Raw genomic sequence first — 15,384 nt, 5'->3', positions numbered from 1 at the left:
GTAGTGAGACTGAACGTGTATGTACAATATGTACACCTGCAAATACATATAGGAGGAAAAGAATATGTACATAATAGCAGCCACACAGGTCACCATAGACAGAAAGCACTGATGCAAATACAAATACGCATTTCAATCCAGTGGAAGGCAGAAGTACACCAGTGCTGGCATAATCTTCTACATGAATGAGAGCCATTGTCTTCAAATTTCTGAAGCTGCAGCATCAACTGTCTGATGGAGGTAACATCCTGAGTAAAACTGAGAGACCAGCTGAGTGACCTGGCAAGAAGACAGAGTATTTTTTTGAATAGGTGTGAATGCTGGAGCCTGCATCTTCCCTCTGCAGGGTGGGAATATGTGAGTGGAAGTGATATGGCCAGGCAGTTGGTGAGCACCAATGTTCTCTTATCCAGGCTAAGCAGTTCTAATTCTCTTAGCCTCTCTTCATATGAAGGATCCTCCAAAAGATGCTCCATTTGCCTTTTCACAGCATAGGAAACTTTCCTCAATTACTGCAGGCTGGCAGAGATACTGGCTTTGCCATGAGATTGGCCGCCTCCTGTAGCTTATTTGGACACATGGTTAGTGGCATGGTCAGCTGCCTGGGTAACAACCTACAGAGAACAATACAGCATTGTCCTCATTACTTTGGTGACTCTCCAGACAACAGACCATAATCCCTCTCTGTCCTCTTGGTAGCTTTCACTCTGTAGCCTGCTATCATTACTAAGTGCAAGGTTGGATGCACCGCATGATAGGCTGGAGATGCTTTAAAAAAATGCTGCTACCACATGTTGATTGAGCAGATGTCCTGGAATGAAAGCAAGGACACCAGCACAGGGTTGGGGTCCCACAGTGACCAATACAGAAGGAAGTGAGGTAACTGGGAGTATTTGCATCGGAGTCTTCCAAACAGATCCTCAAATCAGCCAGTGTCTGCTCTCCTGAAGTTTTTGGTTGTGATCCCAGGTTTTGCTCTGCTCCCTCCTCACAGGTTCCTGAACACCAACATCTCATAGTCACCACAGCCAAGCCTGCCCCCAACCTTTACATCCCAAAGCAGTTCTTCCTCATTTGTAAGTGTGAGATCAGCAGAGCACATCTCCTCATCAGGCCCTCCATAACCTGTGTCGGGAAGTTATCATCAAGGCATTCCAGAAACCTCCTGGATTGCTTGTACTTTGCTGCTGGAAACAAAGCTTGTAAACTGCTACACAAACTGCTAAGCCTGCTCGCTGCCTCTGTAGGTTGCACTCTCATACATACTGCTGAGGCTCAGGACTGTGGAGCTGGTCTTCAGTCCTTGAAAGTGCAAAGCAGACAGGCACATTGGAAAGAACTTCCTGTGGGATTAAGTCTCTTTTCCTGTATTGTCACAGGTAGCACTTCCTCTGTATTTTCTGCCTTTCATTGTCAGTAATCCCTTCTAGACTTCTTGCCTTTATTTGACTGTTGCATGTAAGTCTTTCCTTTCAAATCATTCTGAATTGAAGAAAACTGGAAAGCTGGACTCCCCAGGGGATTCAAGTTGATGGAGAAACTGCCATTAACCTCTGAGAATAAGTTAACTAGATTCAGCAAGTTAATTTCTGAATGTGAGCACACTTGCTGTCCTTTGTTGGTGTTTGGAACTCTCTCTTCTATTCTCCATCCTGCTTCAGGTAGCTAGTTGCTTCTAAATCCAGGCACCTTCAGTACTCCCAATGTGTGGTTCCCTGTGTTTCCACCTCTTAAACAGAAGCTGCAACTGATTTATTGTATGGTATAATTTTGCAGAAAAGCTGATGAAGTTTTATATTCCAGCTCCTGGCTTTCAGCTTCTCAGATCCTGAGTATCTCTGAGGGAAGTTGCATTCTATGTCTTCTCCTGCAACGTTGAGTCCTGCAAGACACCCTATAACTGCAATATTTTCCTTAGTTCATGTCCCATGTATCTTTTCTGTATCCGTGCCGTGCTTGTTGACTCTTGTCTGTACTGCAATGGTCTGTGAAAATAGATTCAATGTTCTCCAGTGCCTGCTCTAGGGGTGCACTTGTTATAACCAAGTACCACTGTCTTTAGCGGTTCAGGGGAGGAGTCCCTGGCAAGTCTGCATTGCCAGGTGCCACCCTGTTGTCTCAGCACACTGATCTGACACATATATTTGTGAAATGAAACAACCAAGGGTCACTTATGAAGCTCTTAATGACTGGAACAGGTAGAAAACAGCTGAAAATCTTTACTTACAGAACTGTGGAAAGACATACAGGGAGACTGAGGTCACTGATACATGATCTTCCTAAGCATGATGCTAGTGTTTATGGAGCAGGAAAAAAAAAGTTCCTGCCATTTTGGAAATATAAGATATTTGCAATTTTTCCAGAGCCTTCCACTCAGGAGGTAACCTCTCCCATCAATGGTCCCAGCTGCCTGGCAGCAGGACTACTAGGGAGTTTCTGTGCAGGTCAGTGCAGAGTTTGGTTACCATTACCACTTTGAGACTCTTTATCCTGGAATGGGACAGAGCTGTTAGTCACCTGAGTGTTGTGAGGACAGCTGTTGATTTGCTGGGAACAGTATCCTGGTTTGTGATGCAGAAAAGTCGTTTGCTGTCTCTCTGCTTTGGACCATGTTCAGACACCAAAGTGCTTTCCTATGAAGGTGCTTGCACAGACCTTCATCTTCGTCAAATGACCTGGACAGCAACAAATCATAAAATAGGAACACAAACAAACAGCTGTGTGAATTGAATACCTGAAACTATCTGAGAGGGCATTTCCCCCAAACCTTCTATTGTTAAAGCACATCACCAGCAACTGACTTAACAGTACCAGGGAATTAATGAAAGGCTTTTGAGACAGAGAAGAATCAGTCTGAAAAAAAAGTTTAGATAAGCAAGAACATTTTTAACAGAGAGAAGAGAGAGAAGTGGGAAGGAAGTGACAGTCGAAATTTGGTTTGACAGTTGCCCTGCAACTTTGCAACCTCTGTTGGTAACAGAGCATCCTCCCTGTTGGATGCCATGGGTAGCCTCCATTCCTGGCAGAAAGGAGTGCAACATGTACAGACCCACAACTTCAGTGTCCATATGTGACCTCATGCTTTCTCACTGGTTTGTGGGTTAACAGACTGTAAGAAGTGTCATGGATACTCATGACCCCTACATCTTCAGCAGGAAGTGTGTGACAATAAGGGAACCCCTGCTCCCAGAAAAGGGGATGTGTTCTTGCAGCCTGCACTTCCTGTGGCAGGGAGTGGGAGGTTGCACAAGTAATCATGTGAACGTGTGTGTATGTAGGGGTTAGAGCTTTTGGGAATTAGTTACGTAGGTTTAGAAATTTTTAAGTGTTTATTAATATTTTGTGTCTGGTATTGTGTTTTATCTGTTGGACTGATGATACGGAGCCTGAATATACAGGTCATGGTTTGTCAGTTAGTTACATGTCATGAATAAATTCGTAACTGCTTAGATCCATCCTGATTAGATTTAAACCTTATGAACTGAGTATATTTTCCTTCTGACAGGTTTGCACCCTCTGCATTCTCCATACTGATCAGCTGAAGTCAGCTTCCCACCCATATGTGCAAAAGCAAGTATACTTTAGAGCAATAACAAATACAATGCATTCTCATTTTTGGGCATCTGTGGTTCAGTTCAGTTCTGTTCTCCTGCATGATGGAACCTTTTAAAATGTCACTTGAGAATCTCTCACTGCACTGTCAGTCTGGTAGCTAGTGCCTCCTAGTAGCTCATACCTTCTACAATACCAGCAAGCATATGTATGGACCATCTTTCCAATGCAACAGAGCTGTTGGATGATTCGACCCTGCCTGCAGCCTGTTGTGCACAAAAAAACATACTTAGAGGATATTTTCTACACACAATTTAGGCTTGTCCTCATCTGTAACCAGTTTTGTGCCCTGGTCTTTTGAGACTTCAGCCAATAAGCTTGTGCTGTTGCATTTAGTTATCCTATTCCTTCTTCAGTGCATCCATGCATGTCTCTTCACAGGTAGAAACTAGCTGATACACAGCAAAGGCTGTGTACACACTCCAGTCCATTCAAAATACAATGAGATCCAGTAGGGATTCTTTATGCTTAGGGATATCCTTAGGGACACTTTATCCTGCAGGGTTTTGAATCAAGTTGCCTTGTGCAGTACTAGAACAACCACGTATGGCTGTACCTTTCATAGTTGTGACCAAGTAAAACTTCACGATCTGTAATGCACAGGGATTCTGGCACTGTCTAGTGATCCCTTCTGAGCTCCAGCTCCAGGTCATATGCAATCCCTCCACTCATAAGCAATTAGTTAAAAACTGTTGGCAAGTTCTTTGTTGTGCTCTGGGTTACTGGGCTCTGTCTTCACATGGGGACTTGCCCAGACTGACTCACAATTATGATTTCCTGCCATTTTTTGACTTTGTTTTGCAGGACATTTTGAGTGGGTTTAGCCCTTTGCTAACAAATACCAACAGCCTAGGCATTTTCACACACATACTCACTCACCAGGGAAGAACAAACACCAAAGAGGTAAGGCCAGTAGTATGTCCTGTGAAACTGCTTGAATATGTGCAAAAGGAGGTTGCCTGAGCTGGAATGGTACTACTTTTCATCTGTTTTCATTTGTCTCTGTGAGTTTCTGTGTTGCAACAAGCATCTTGTGAAATGTCCTGGCAGAGAAATTATGAAAATTCCCCCATCTCCATGTGCTGTGGGGAATACCCAGGATATGGCTTTTTCTGCACACTGAATTAGAGACTGTGAAGGCTCCTCACTGGTGTGGGAGCTGCCCCAATGCAGTCTTCTGTGCAGGAGGAAGTCTATATTCGTGGCCAGTATTGGTAATGTGGACTCTTGGTGAAGAGTGATACTGGGATAAAGATAATGAATCACCGAGGAAGAGTCAGTGCTGGAACTGCAGGTAACTACAAAGCCTTCCTTTCTGTCCTCCTGTAGAAGAAGGAAAAGGTCAGGGAAAACACAGGGCTGGAATAGATAGTGGGCATGGTATAGTGACTTGCTTCATACTAGGAGAAGGGGCTTAGGACAAGAGCAAAGAAACAGCTGAGGGAACTGGGGAGTGCCTGGGCTGGGAGAATGACCTTTTTCCCAGAGCCAAGGGGAATGAAAGTCCAGGCAGACTATGGTCTGCCATCCCCTTCCATGTTTTTTCTGTAAATTATGGGACCAAAGAGTGCTATCCTACTATTGTTATCCAGGTAAAACTATCTGCATCAAGCTAAGTACAAGTTACTTCTCCCATCTCTGGTGTCTCTAAGGAGAGCGAAGAGAGGTCTCTCCCAAGAGCTTCAAAGTGCCCGTTCCCCCTGTGGAAACAATCTGTTCTTTTTGTCTGCCTCTGCAAACACTGAGCTGGACAGTCACTCCTTTGAGTGACTATACACTACTGCATAAAAGGTCTTGAGGGATAGAGCCAAAATAGAGGTAGCTGAAAGAAAGAAGATGAAAGAGAGGTGAGGAGGAGGGACATATGGAAAGAGCATTCAGTGAAAGACAGGGGTAATGGAGGGCCACAAGGATGATGTGTTGAGGAGAAAGGAGGTGTCACAGGACAAAGAAAGGAGGAGTGTAGTTTGGGAAGAGTACAGGCAGGGCTTGTGATTAAAAGTGAAATAAAAGAGCAGCTTCAGGGCAGGCCCCATGTTGCCCTACTCTGTGGGTCTGAGCCACTGCTAATGACAGCAGGACCTGGTTACAGCAGGACCTGGTTACAGCACATGTGGGGCTCCCCAGTCCTTGGAACAAGGGTACCAGCATGTTTTTGTGGTACAGAGCCATCTGCGTTATGCTGCCACTGACTCTGGGCTGGGGGATTCCCACTCTTGCCTTTTGTTTTTCAGCCCCAGCAGACAAGAGAAGCTGCTCCTGGCTGAACCCCTGGTTCTTCCTTGTTTCTGTCCTTGCTGTCAAAATTGCCTTTGTAACTGTCTGCCTTGGTGGGTTCCAGAATCTCTTAAGTCCCCTGGGACAAAGGGAGCAGTTGACTGCCTTTTTCAGATGGAAAAAAAATACCCTAGTCTCTGTGCCAGCTGACAAATGCCCTTTGCCAGAACAGCCTGTTCTGCTGCCCCTCTCCCTCCTCTGCCCTCTTAGGGAGTAGGGTCCCTTCCACAGCTAAGGTTCGTTCCCTGGCAGGGCCTTCGTACTGCTCTTCTCACTTTCCCACCTGCCTGAATAAAGCCAGTCCTGGATGAAGCTAGTCAGTTTCTCCCCTCCCGCCAAGAGCTGAGAAGTCTCTTTAGTGTCAGAGGGCATCTGAGTAGGTTCCCCGAAGGCTGACTCTTGGATATTGGTTCCCCTGACCTGGCATCTCAAAACTCCCTGTGACAATTTTGCAGCCAAGGAGCCAGTGTGATCTCTTTGGAAATACTGGTACCAGGCTGCCCATACTTTAGCAGGGTGGGGGTGGATCCACCAAAATGCTCCAGCCGCATACCACACACTACCTGGGCCAACCAAAAGGGAAATCCTTTGCTTGTACTGTCCTGGAATATCATATTGCTCTGGGATGACTCTTCTGTGCCTCTTCTTAACAACCTTGGGCGAGGCCTCGACACTCAACAGTCCTACCCGTTCTTGATAAGGGTTAAATTGGTGCTCTAAAGCTGCAACACCCAGTAAGATTAAGAGGGAATGTATATTAATATCCCACCTTTATTAAGCTTATCCCATGACTTCTTTGACCCTTTCCTGACCCCATCCTTGAAGGATGTCTAAGCTGGGAAAATGAGTCTCTCAGCCAGCAGAGGTAAGAGAAGCTCATCTGATTAATGCCTGTTCAAAGGAGGGAGTGACCGGTAGTGGGAGAAACAGCCTGCTGTTTCTCATCTGCTTGTTTGATACAGATTTTGGAGCTTGTTAACATAACAGAGTCTCTGTGGGGGCTCTAAGCTAGATGGAGGAGGAGGAAAGGATGACAGTGGTGCTTTCTTTCTCTTTTCTCTCTTCCCAGTTGTTTTCCTTCAAGGAAGCTATGGCCAGTACAAGACACTGCTCCAGAATGCTAGAATGGCGCTGCATCCCCACCATAGCTGCAGGCAAACATGAGTGATGGTAAGAGCCTCAGAAGCAACACCAAGAACCTCACCAAAATTTACTCTGGTGGCAGTCAGCCCTTGAGATCGGGAATGTGGTTGTCAGCCAGAGCTGGATTCTTTTAAGGAAGGAAGCTGGAAAGTAGAGGAGAGAGAATGTTGTATTGCACAATTTTACTTAGGATGCTATGAAAACATGTTCTGTTTTCAGTGGAAGAGGGTGGGTTGTTCCCAACCTACCTTTGACTACCCTTCCTACTTTTCCCCTCTCACTAGCCCTCACACACCCCTTGACCACTAGTCCAGTTCACTAATCTAGCTGAAAGTGCTTTATGCTTTTGTAAAGGGCTGGTTCAGTCCAGCTCTACTCCCTGTGCTGGCTCACTGCCTGTCCACACAAGCATCACGGTCAATGCAAGGGACAGGGTAGGAGGATGTTGTTACGCAGTTTAGAGTAGCTGGAGAGCTGGGCTGCAATCACACATTAAGTGATGCCAATGGCAAGTGCTAGAATTCCTGCAGTGCAAATTCCCAAACTCAGTTCAGAAATCTGTTCTCTCTTTTGCACTGCATTCAGAAACAGATTGCAGTTTGCACAGAGGCTAACACATACACCTGAGCTAGCTGTTCAGACTCCCTTTACAGTCCATGATAAAAAGGTGTTGGCAGGTATAAAATAGGCATGGTCCACCTATTCTTATGGTGAACCCATAAAGCCAGACAAGCTGTGTTCTACACATGCTCAATTTGCTGTTCCCTGTAAAAAACCCCTGCCTTGCTCCACAAGGCACAAGCACGTTCACTCAACAGCAGACAGACCCTCCCAACCAACACACTTAAGAATTCAGAAGAAATTGTCCAGCACTGCTTATTCATGTGGAAAAACTTTAGCTTTCATTGTGGAATTAGGAATAGATGGAAAAGTTTTGCAGAGTACGTGATGGCTACAGGCCATCCTCCAGCAGTTCAGTGAAAGATCAGGGTGGGCAACACAGAGACAGAGATCTTCAAGTTCCTTAGAGTGCTTGAACTTGATTTTGCATATTTTCTGATGCTCTCTGGTGCCATGGTTTCTGTTTCTACAAAGGTACATAATGGTACGCCTTGAGTGGGTCTCAATATATAAGAGCAGAGGTAGGTTAATAAAAGTTTTGCTAGCTGTTCCACTCACTGGACTCTACTCCATCCATTTGGTGCCAAGAACGGGATGTGAGATTCTGGGCTGTGCAGAGAGCTCTTGAAGGGCACAGGGTTATCTGTGCTTCCTTGCTGTGGGTGAGCTGGAGCATTGGCTTGACCAGGGCATTGTCACCGCATGCAACCTGCTGAATAGCTCCTGACTGGGAAATGCAAGAATAGAGTCCATGTGAGGTCTGAGATCCAGAGCAAGCACCTAAGGTAGCACATACAAAGGTGTATTTGTTTGTTGACTTTATTGGATGAACTTTTTGGCCATATATTCTTGTGCTGGTTTTGGCTGAGAAGGGGTTAATTCTCCTCACTGTGGGGGTCGGCTACCTTTCCAGCTTCCCGCGCTCTGCCGCGTGGCGGGGGGGCTGGGAGGGGCAGGGCCGTGGTGGGGGACGGCTGACCCCGACTGGCCAATGGCAGGTTCATTCCATACCATGTGACACCATGACCAGTATATTGAGGGGGGCAGTTGCAGCGGGAGCGCGGAGGCGGCGCGGCGTCGGGTCGGCGGGCGGCGCGGGCAGTTTGTTCCGGCGGTTCGTTCCCCCTCTCCCCTCCCTTCCTCCTCCCCCGGGGCTTTGCGCCTCTCGTTGTTCTCCTTTCCATTGCATTTCTATTGTTGTTTTCTTTTAATTTTAATTATTAAACTGTTCTTATCCCAACCCACGAGCGTTACCCTCCTGATTCTCTCCCCCCATCTACCGGTGGGGAGTGAGCGAGCGGCTGTGTGGGGCTGAGCTGCTGCTAAACCACGACAGTCTTTTTGGCGCCCAACGTGAGGCTCAAGGGTTGGAGATAACAACAGCTGCTGGTCACAGCACCATGTTGTCCTTTTTGCAGTTGGTGTTAAAAATCGGTGTTGGTTTGTTGAGTCTGCTGTGTGCTACTGTGATTAGTAATGTTTTGCCTACAAGATTTGTTATACAAACACTCGTTTTCAGCTTTATCTGGTATTTGGGGTTTTTGCTGAAACCGTTACTGTACTTCGGATACCACCTTGTTGAGGCAATTAGCAATTATACCTCCTCCTCTGAGAGATTTTATATGGAGGAAATACAGAATAATACCTTTGCAACTTTGTTCTATGATGTCTGTGCCTTTGTTACAACAACGTCTTTGTATCTTGAACATCCTTGGGTGGTTAAGGTGCACTTATTGTTAGTTTTTGGGCAGGTTGTTTTGGTTTTGACTAAGCAACTTAAGAATATCACCCAGAAATCTGCCCCGAGGCTTGATAGTTATGAGTGGCAGGGCATGTGGGATAGCATGGGCAAATACCTAGGGCAGTGGGCACCCCCAGTGTTTTGGAGTTTCACCCCCGAACAAGTGCAGAATCCTAAAAAACTAGTAGAATATTTGGAGAAAGTATGTTGTTACGCTGGGAACTCCAGAGAGACACAGATCACTGCAACATGCTGGGGTCTGGCCCATGCGTACCGAGCCCTGCTCAACAGCATTCAATGCCCCCAGGGGGAAGAGAATGTCTCTGGATTGAAATGCAAAGTGACTGGCACTGTAGACAATCCAGCCCTGACGACAGGCACTGCAGCCACTCAAACCCCCACAACAAGTACTGGAGCTAGCTCAGAAAATAAACCCGTACCAGTATCAGTTGCCCCCATACACAAGACAAAATATTGGAAGCGGACATCAACTCGTTTAGAACGGGATGATGAAGAACCAGGGCCATCGCAGGGAGAGGAGGGAGAAGTAATAAATGAAATAGAGACCACCCGATCCCTGTCCTTAAGCGAGTTGCGAGATATGCGAAAAGATTATAGCCGTCGTTCAGGTGAGCACATCGTCACCTGGCTGCTCCGATGCTGGGATAATGGGGCCAGTAGCCTGGAACTAGAGGGAAAAGAAGCCAAACAATTGGGATCCCTTTCTGGGGAAGGGGGCGTTGACAAAGCAATAGGAAAAAAACCACAAGCCCTCAGCCTCTGGAGGCGACTCCTGTCTGGAGTGAAGGAAAGGTATCCCTTTAAAGAAGATGTTACCTATCGCCCAGGAAAATGGACAACTATGGAGAAAGGCATCCAGTATCTAAGGGAATTAGCTGTGTTTGAGGTGATTTATGGTGACCTGGACGATCAATGGTCATCCAAAGATCCAGATGAAGCCGAGTGCACACGACCCATGTGGCGGAAGTTTGTACGGAGCGCACCATCTTCACATGCAAACTCATTGGCAGTGATGTCCTGGAAAGATGACGAGACACCAACGGTGGCAGAGGTGATAGATAGACTCCGAGATTACGACACAAATATCTCTTCTCGCTTGTCTCTGCTGTGGAGAAACTATCCCAAGAGGTCCAGCAACTCAAAGAAGTCCTACTCCCCACCTCGACAGAGCAGTGTCTCAGCTGTTAGGAATAAGCGTCCTTTGGCTCAAAGAAGGGGATACACACCACGGGCCACCCTATGGTTCTACCTGCGTGACCACGGAGAGGACATGATGAGGTAGGATGGCAAGCCTACCTCGACCCTACAGGCACGAGTGCATGAACTGCAAGGAAGAACAGTCACTCAGGGAGGCTCTTCCAGGAAAGCTGCTGCTCCAGTTTCCAGCGAGCAAGTCCCCAGACAGAGGAGTAGAAGCGCAGATTTTATTTCTAAGTGTAATAGAGGGACTCCTGATTCACATTTGCAGGAAGTGAGTTGTGACTGCCATGATCAGGACTAGAGGGGCCCTGCCTCCAGCCGGGTGGAGGAAAGGGATAACCGGGCTTACTGGACTGTGTGGATCCGATGGCCTGGCACGTCCGACCCACAGGAGTATAAAGCTTTAGTGGACACTGGCGCACAGTGCACCTTAACGCCATCAAACTATATAGGGGCAGAACCCATCAGCATTGCTGGAGTGACAGGGGGATCCCAAGAGCTAACTGTGTTGGAGGCCGAAGTGAGCCTAACTGGCAATGAGTGGCAGAAGCACCCCATTGTGACTGGCCCAGAGGCTCCATGCATCCTTGGCATAGACTACCTCAGGAAAGGGTATTTCAAGGACCCAAAAGGTTACAAGTGGGCTTTTGGTGTAGCTGCCTTGGAGACGGAGGAAACTGAACAGCTGTCTACCTTGCCCGGTCTCTCAAAGGACCCTTCTGTGGTGGGGTTGCTGAAGGTCGAAGAACAACAGGTGCCGATCGCCACCACAACAGTGCACCGGCGGCAATATCGCACCAACAGAGACTCTCTGATCCCCATCTATAAACTCATTCACCAACTGAGGAGCCAAGGAGTCATCAGTAAGACCCACTCACCCTTTAACAGTCCCATATGGCCAGTGCGGAAGTCTAATGGAGAGTGGAGACTAACAGTAGACTATCGTGGCCTGAATGAAGTCACTCCACCGTTGAGTGCTGCTGTGCCAGACATCGCTGAACGGGAAAAATGGCCAGTGCTCTATCTCTATACTGACTCCTGGATGGTGGCAAATGCCTTGTGGGGCTGGCTGCAGCAATGGAAGCAAAGCAACTGGCAGCGCAGAGGCAAACCCATCTGGGCTGCCACATTGTGGCAAGATATTGCTGCCCGGGTAGAGAACCTGGTTGTAAAGGTACGTCATGTGGATGCTCACGTCTCCAAGAGTTGGGCCACTGAAGAACATCGGAACAACCAGCAGGTAGATCAGGCTGCCAAGATTGAAGTGGCTGAGGTGGACCTGGACTGGCAGCATAAGGGTGAACTATTTCTAGCTCGGTGGGCCCATGACACCTCAGGTCATCAAGGGAGAGATGCAACATACAGGTGGGCTCGTGATCGAGGGGTGGACTTGACCATGGATATTATTGCACAGGTTATCCACGAATGTGACACATGCGCTGCAGTCAAGCAAGCGAAGCGGGTAAAGCCTCTGTGGTATGGGGGACGATGGCTGAAATATAAATATGGGGAGGCCTGGCAAATTGACTATATCACACTCCCACAGACCCGCCAAGGCAAGCGCCATGTGCTTACAATGGTAGAAACAACGACTGGCTGGCTGGAAACATATCCTGTCCCCCACGCCACTGCCCAGAACACTATCCTGGGTCTTGAGAAACAAGTCCTGTGGCGACATGGCACCCCAGAGAGAATTGAGTCAGACAATGGGACTCATTTCCGAAATAGCCTCATAGACACCTGGGCCAAAGAGCATGGCATTGAGTGGGTGTATCACATCCCCTATCACGCTCCAGCCTCTGGGAAAATTGAACGGTACAATGGACTGTTAAAAACTACACTGAGAGCGATGGGGGGTGGAACATTCAAGCACTAGGATACACATTTAGCAAAAGCCACGTGGTTAGTCAACACGAGGGGATCTGCCAACCGAGCTGGCCCTGCCCAGTCAGAAATCCTACATACTGTGGAAGGGGATAGAGTCCCTGTAGTGCACACAAAAAGTATGCTGGGCAAAACAGTCTGGGTTCTTCCTGCCTCTGGCAAAGGCAAACCCATTCATGGGATTGCTTTTGCTCGAGGACCTGGGTGCACTTGGTGGGTGATGCGGGAGGATGGAGAAATCCGATGTGTGCCTCAAGGGGATTTGATTTTGGGCGAAAACAGTCAATGAACTGAATGGCACAATGTGAACTGCTATATAATACTGTGTGTCACCTCTGTGTTGTACCAATGATATCAGAGTACGAGCCTCCCAACCCATGGAAGATCAACTATGAAACAAGCCGTGCAGCAGTGATGGAACGATGACTGACTCGGTATGCAGCGACCCAACGCCACACACCATCTCTCCCACCTGGAAAGACTGATACAACAGATGCAGCCCAGAGTCATGGACTGGATGAACTCAATGGACATTTTTAATGGACATTGTACAGGGAAGGTCCATGAACTAAGGGAATGATGTCTGTGTATTATGTTAAAGGATGGGAAGGGGAGGGGTGGTGGTTGGTATGGTTGTATTGTATCATATGGGACCTGGGCATGGTGTAAATGGTATGGAATAAGGGGTGGAGAATGTGCTGGTTTTGGCTGAGAAGGGGTTAATTCTCCTCACTGTGGGGGTCGGCTACCTTTCCAGCTTCCCGCGCTCTGCCGCGTGGCGGGGGGGCTGGGAGGGGCGGGGCCATGGTGGGGACGGCTGACCCCGACTGGCCAATGGCAGGTTCATTCCATACCATGTGACACCATGACCAATATATTGAGGGGGGCAGTTGCAGCGGGAGCGTGGAGGCGGCGCGGCATCGGGTCGGCGGGCGGCGAGCGGCTGCGGCGCGGGCAGTTTGTTCCGGCGGTTCGTTCCCCCTCTCTCCTCCCTTCCTCCTCCCCCGGGGCTTTGCGCCTCTCGTTGTTCTCCTTTCCATTGCATTTCTATTGTTGTTTTCTTTTAATTTTAATTATTAAACTGTTCTTATACCAACCCACGAGCGTTACCCTTCTGATTCTCTCTCCCATCTACCGGTGGGGCAGTGAGCGAGCGACTGTGTGGGGCTGAGCTGCCGCTAAACCACGACAATTCTATACAGAGATATATTCAGAGTAAAATATATACAGCTCATAGATATAGATATATAGCCTCAAAGCATGTAGTCTCATGTTTTAAGATAATATATCTGTGGTCTTTTAATCTGTCATGTGATTTCTGGCTATAAAACAGATCTCTAGGAAAACATGGCTAGCATAAGGAACTGCCTGTGGTGGCAGCAAGGCTGTCAGAGCAGTTTACTGTACATGTCTGTCAGTCCGCATGAGCTGAGAGCTAAACACTTGGACAACACCTCTCTGATGGAATTGTTCCCAGGGGAGCATAAGCCAACTACTTCCCATCTCACTTTCTCAGGAAGGGTAAGGCAGAAGCTGTATCTCTCACTAAAGAGGTGACAGAGTGACAGATAGAACAGATAGAGAAATGGAAAGGCACTTTAGGCAGGGGTCTTTTGGCAGGAACCTGTCACAACCTGGAAGAGAGCATTTACCTCTGTGCAGGTTAAAAGTGTGGTTCAAATACCGACCCTACACTGAGCTCACTAAGATGAAGGACAGCATATCTTATTCAAAAGCAGGATTTTTTACCCCACAGAGGAGAGCGGGACGTGCTGCCCAAAGGACTGGAAACAATTTCAAGAAAAGTGCTATTACCTGTCGGATGATAAAATGTCCTGGGCTGAGAGTGTGCAGAACTGCACTGGGATGGGCTCCCACCTGGTGGTGATCAACAGCGAAGCAGAGCAGGTGTGTGCAGGGCTGAGAGGGGACACAGCAGACAGTGCCGGGCCCCGGAGGGGACTCAGCGCTCCCTTGCTCCTGCAGGGGAGGTGGGATGTCGTTTCTGCATCCCTTCAGCACTGGCTCCCCTCTGCCACCAGCCCCACCCCACAGGGACTCCTGCCGCCTCCCTCTGCTCAGTCCAGCCACCTCATGGACATTGTGCTTTTTCCAGGAATTCCTCTTCAACTTGGCAAAAGGCGTATTTACTAATGCCTATGAAACAAAATACTACATAGGCTTAACTGCTTACGAAAATGGGCAATGGCAGTGGGTGGATTGGACTCCATATAGGAAGGCAGACACGTGAGTATCCCAGGGGAGTGAGGAAGATCCTGCAGTTCACATCCCTCAGCCCAAGTGACACTGTGTAAGGCAGGTGTGATTAGGGACGAGGGGTCTTTGTCCCTAACTGCACTATAAGTCAGAAAACTTGACTCGTTTTCTAGTAAAAAGGTGTTACTAGTCTTTGCTTTGCCAGAGCTCCTGATCTCCATTACAGTAATCTTCCCCTTTCTCTTCCACAACTGTTTGAGGTGACTTCACTCCTGCTGTCATGCATCCCCGTGCATTCCCAATAGAGGAACTTTCTTTAACAGGTTCTGGAAACCTGGGGAACCCAATTTACTCTTTGCAGAAAAATGTGCTGCAATTCACATCAAGGGAAACACAGATTCCAGCACTTATAGTAACTGGAATAATATCATTTGCTTCACAAGTTGCTATCAAATTTGTGAACTGGCAGTCAGATTTGTCTGAGGAAGGAAACTCCACTTCGGATGAAGGACCTGAAGGAGTATCCTTGAGAAACAGCAGCTCATGAAAGAGCTGATGAAAAGCTCGTCTGAATCCACACAAATGTTTTATCTTTCAGTGTAGGATGAGCAAGCCTGCCACAGAATTGCAGCTCTAAAGGACCTCAATTCCCAGCCTGTGCCCCTGCA

General features: G+C 47.8%; 1 protein-coding gene across 1 annotated transcript; it reads left to right on the top strand.

The window, feature by feature from the left end:
• Nucleotides 1-185: 185 nt before the first annotated feature.
• LOC135311576 (C-type lectin domain family 10 member A-like) lies at nucleotides 186-14,653 on the top strand. Its single transcript, XM_064441472.1, has 3 exons — nucleotides 186-240; nucleotides 5,847-5,942; nucleotides 14,256-14,653. Exons 1-3 carry the CDS (start codon nucleotides 186-188, stop codon nucleotides 14,651-14,653), a joined length of 549 nt encoding a protein of 182 aa, XP_064297542.1.
• Nucleotides 14,654-15,384: the final 731 nt, after the last annotated feature.

This window comes from Phalacrocorax carbo, chromosome 1 (assembly GCF_963921805.1).
Source record: "Phalacrocorax carbo chromosome 1, bPhaCar2.1, whole genome shotgun sequence".
Taxonomy (NCBI): Eukaryota; Metazoa; Chordata; class Aves; order Suliformes; family Phalacrocoracidae; genus Phalacrocorax; species Phalacrocorax carbo.
This window is presented reverse-complemented; position numbering and strand designations above follow the sequence as displayed.